This window comes from Octodon degus, unplaced genomic scaffold (genome assembly GCF_000260255.1).
Source record: "Octodon degus isolate 3935 unplaced genomic scaffold, OctDeg1.0 scaffold00217, whole genome shotgun sequence".
Taxonomy (NCBI): domain Eukaryota; kingdom Metazoa; phylum Chordata; class Mammalia; order Rodentia; family Octodontidae; genus Octodon; species Octodon degus.
In genome coordinates this window covers 3,799,139-3,802,201 of record NW_004524793.1, presented here as the reverse complement: position 1 = coordinate 3,802,201, position 3,063 = coordinate 3,799,139, and the positions used below count along the sequence as shown (strand labels likewise).

Genomic DNA, 3,063 nt, shown 5'->3' with positions numbered 1-3,063 from the left:
TGGCCCCTTTGTCTCTAAACCTGTAGGAGAAAATGTATTCAGGAAGACCTTACCCATACTTAGCATAATAGGACTGAGTGGTGACATCAGTGGTGCCTAACTGATATTCAGGATGCATGAAATTGTCCCCCTTCCCCTCTGCCACATGACACAACAGGTCACATGATCACCCTGTGACCCAGTATAAAAGCTGTGAACATTTTTCCTGATGGTGCCGGTATTCATTCTTCACAACAGGGAATGCAATGGAGAAACTATAGCTGGTAAAAAGGAGAAGGTTAACAGCTTTGAGTGAGGATTTGGGAAGGTGCTGAGGGAAGCAGGAAGGGAGGAGGTAGAAATCAGCAGATTTGTATTACAGCCCTGCTTAACATGGAGGTGGTCTTTGAGAATGGAAGCAAGTGAAGAAACATGCAACCAGCCTTTTTACTGATATAAGACATTTATTTAGCTGCTGGTGTCTGCTCTAGAGCACATCTGGGCTCAGGTCTGAGAAGGACAGTTTCTCCAAAATTTTCTTGGTTTTCTCTCTACACTCAAAAGTATTTCATGGTTTTCTTTATCCATCTTAGAAAACGTGAAACTTTAGTGAAGACACGTGGAGTTCTGCCATCTCTTCGTCCATAAGAAACAATGCCCTGGGCCACATTATTACACACAAGGGGGCCTCCGGAGTCACCCTGTAAATAGAGAGTAAGGCTGTGAGGGAGTGCACCTCTTGCACCTTTCCCCTCTTAAATCCCAAAGCCCTCTTGAAGTACTACTCATATCCTGCTGTTAAGAAATGAAGGGGAAGGACAGGCCTTGGGACCCATAGCTCTCAAGCTCTGACTGAACATTGTTCCTGCTTTCCAACCCTCTTAAGGTCACCCTTTGTCCTCCCCCCAGGCCCTGGAACCTCATCCCTGTAGAGTACTGTGGGCTCATTGGTTTCAGGCTACTGATTAAGGATATGGAGACTGATGAGAGGGTGAGACACCAAGCAGTGAGAATGAACCCTCTTCTCTAAGAGGGTTAGGAGGCTATGTAGAATTAATTGGCTATGATTACTGCAACCCAGAGAATGGTTTCTAATGCCTTGGATGTGAACTCAGGCAGCTTGTTGCATACTCCTGTTTCCAGTGGGGCACTTTTCTCCAGAAGCCCCTTGGTGAAGTGGTGGAAGCCTTAGTTACCTCCTACCTCTCCTTTTTTCCCTTGTCAGGGAGAATTACCATAACCTACTAGGTGATGAAGCCCTATACTTGGGCCTCCTGGTCCTACATCTGTCCAAAATACATTTTCTCCCACATCCAAGAGTGACAGATGCCCAGTCTTACCCTAAAGGAGGCTTTTTGAATCCTTGGGTCCCCAACACAGATCTGAGTAGCTCTGTCATAACTGGAATAACGATCCTCACACTCCTCATCCTTTTGCACTGTCATCTCCACCTCCTGCAGTATGTTTGTGGATCTTCCTGGGGCCAACATTCCCCATCCAGCCACCTGGCATACAGCACCTGACTTCACCTGGGACTTGCCTTTTGGCAGCCTGAGAGGCTGCACATCATTAGTCAGCTTGGCCTTTTTCTCCAGCTGATGGGAAAGAAACAAGAGAGTCCAGGTTAGCCTGTGCCTTCTGGGGCTGGACACACTGATGGATATGATGGCAGAAGGAAGGCACAGGTTCCAGTGGGAGGGGCAACCCGGCACAGGGACACCAAGAGCACTAGAGAGGTGTGCCTCACCTGCAGCAGCATGATGTCATTGGTGTGTATTTTAGGATGATAATTTTGGTGAGAAAGCGCTTTTCTTACACGGATAACTTGCTGGGTCTTCTCCTGTGTCTTGATATTGTGGGCACCCAGGGTGACATTTATTGAGCTGCACAAATTGGAGAATGAGTTGTGGGATATGAATGAATACAGGACAAATGACAGGAACTATAAGGAGTAGGCTGCAGCTGGTGGCCAGTGGAGCTGTCTATGACAGCAGTGCTAATTTACTGAATAATTGAGCCCTGTGCTTCTTAACAACTTAGCAAATTCTTGACCTTGGGCACTAGAAGTTCTTAAGAGTCAGTTACCTTTGGAAAACATGAAATTATTTTGCTTTGCATTAAGAGAAGCATAGTCCTACATCTACACTTATCAGGCTTAGTTGCCCTGGTCTTTTTGATGTCAGGAATTTGTTTGTTGCCAAATTCCTTGTCTTCCTGGGAGACATGACTGACCCTTTCTCACCCTCACAGAGTCTCCTGCATGTATTTCACCAGGATCTCAGAGAGCTCCTTGATAGGAAGGATCTCTAAGAAGTGTTTTCCCAAGACAGTGGGCAGTTTTCCATTCCTCACCTCCCTAAACAGTGAGCTGCTGTCAGCACAAACTTCTCATTTATCAGGAAGCCACCACACATCATATTATGCCCAATCTGAAGGTAGGCCATGTATGGGCGGGAGTGGGGTTTGGCTTCATGTCCCCCGATGATCTCCGCTGAAAGAAAAGGGTTGTTTTTTGCAGCCAATGAGTGACTGCATGAGCCTCTCCTTGGTGGCTCCAGAACTGCTGGGCATTTGGCGCCCTGGAATGCTCAGGAGTTGGGAGGAACCTGCAGGGAGGAGCCTCAGCTTTTTCTTCATAGGGAAGGAAATCAGGTCTTGGTCTAGAAAGCCTCTTCCTCATGTGGTTGAACATGAACATACCTGTCTGGAGACAATAAAATCCCAGAGGCTATTCCTAATTCCTCAGCTCTGCTCTCAGGCATACTCTAGATATCTGATGCACTTGCTTAGAACCTGACATTTAGTGGGAGCCTTGGGACTATTCACTAACTCTGAGCAAGCAGCTCCAAATAGTCTCTGGATGGAGGTTGGTAGGGCATAAATGATGGATTCTGAAAGGTCTGAAAGATAGAGTCTGTCTGTGGGGCTCATATGTAAAGTAGGGTGGACAGTGAGGCTTTAAGAGGAAATCAGATTCGCAGAAAAGGCCTAGGAATGAGGAATGGAAGAAGTAATATTCTGGAGACAGTGACTCAATACATTCTGGGATCACTGAGCTCTGGGCCTCTCTGCTAATCAGCTGGT

At 46.8% G+C, this 3,063-nt stretch overlaps 1 protein-coding gene across 1 annotated transcript in view; it reads right to left on the bottom strand.

Annotated features, from left to right (window-relative positions):
- Nucleotides 1–470: 470 nt before the first annotated feature.
- Nucleotides 471–3,063, bottom strand: part of LOC101575144 (granzyme B-like) — a 34,099-nt gene continuing 31,506 nt past the window's right edge. Inside the window, exons 2-5 of the mRNA XM_023705306.1 lie at nt 2,332–2,470; nt 1,727–1,862; nt 1,320–1,574; nt 471–680 (exon numbers count right to left, since the gene is read on the bottom strand). Coding sequence (XP_023561074.1) covers nt 537–680; nt 1,320–1,574; nt 1,727–1,862; nt 2,332–2,470 — 674 coding nt within the window. The 3' untranslated portion in view covers nt 471–536. The remainder of the gene's footprint in view (nt 681–1,319; nt 1,575–1,726; nt 1,863–2,331; nt 2,471–3,063) is intronic.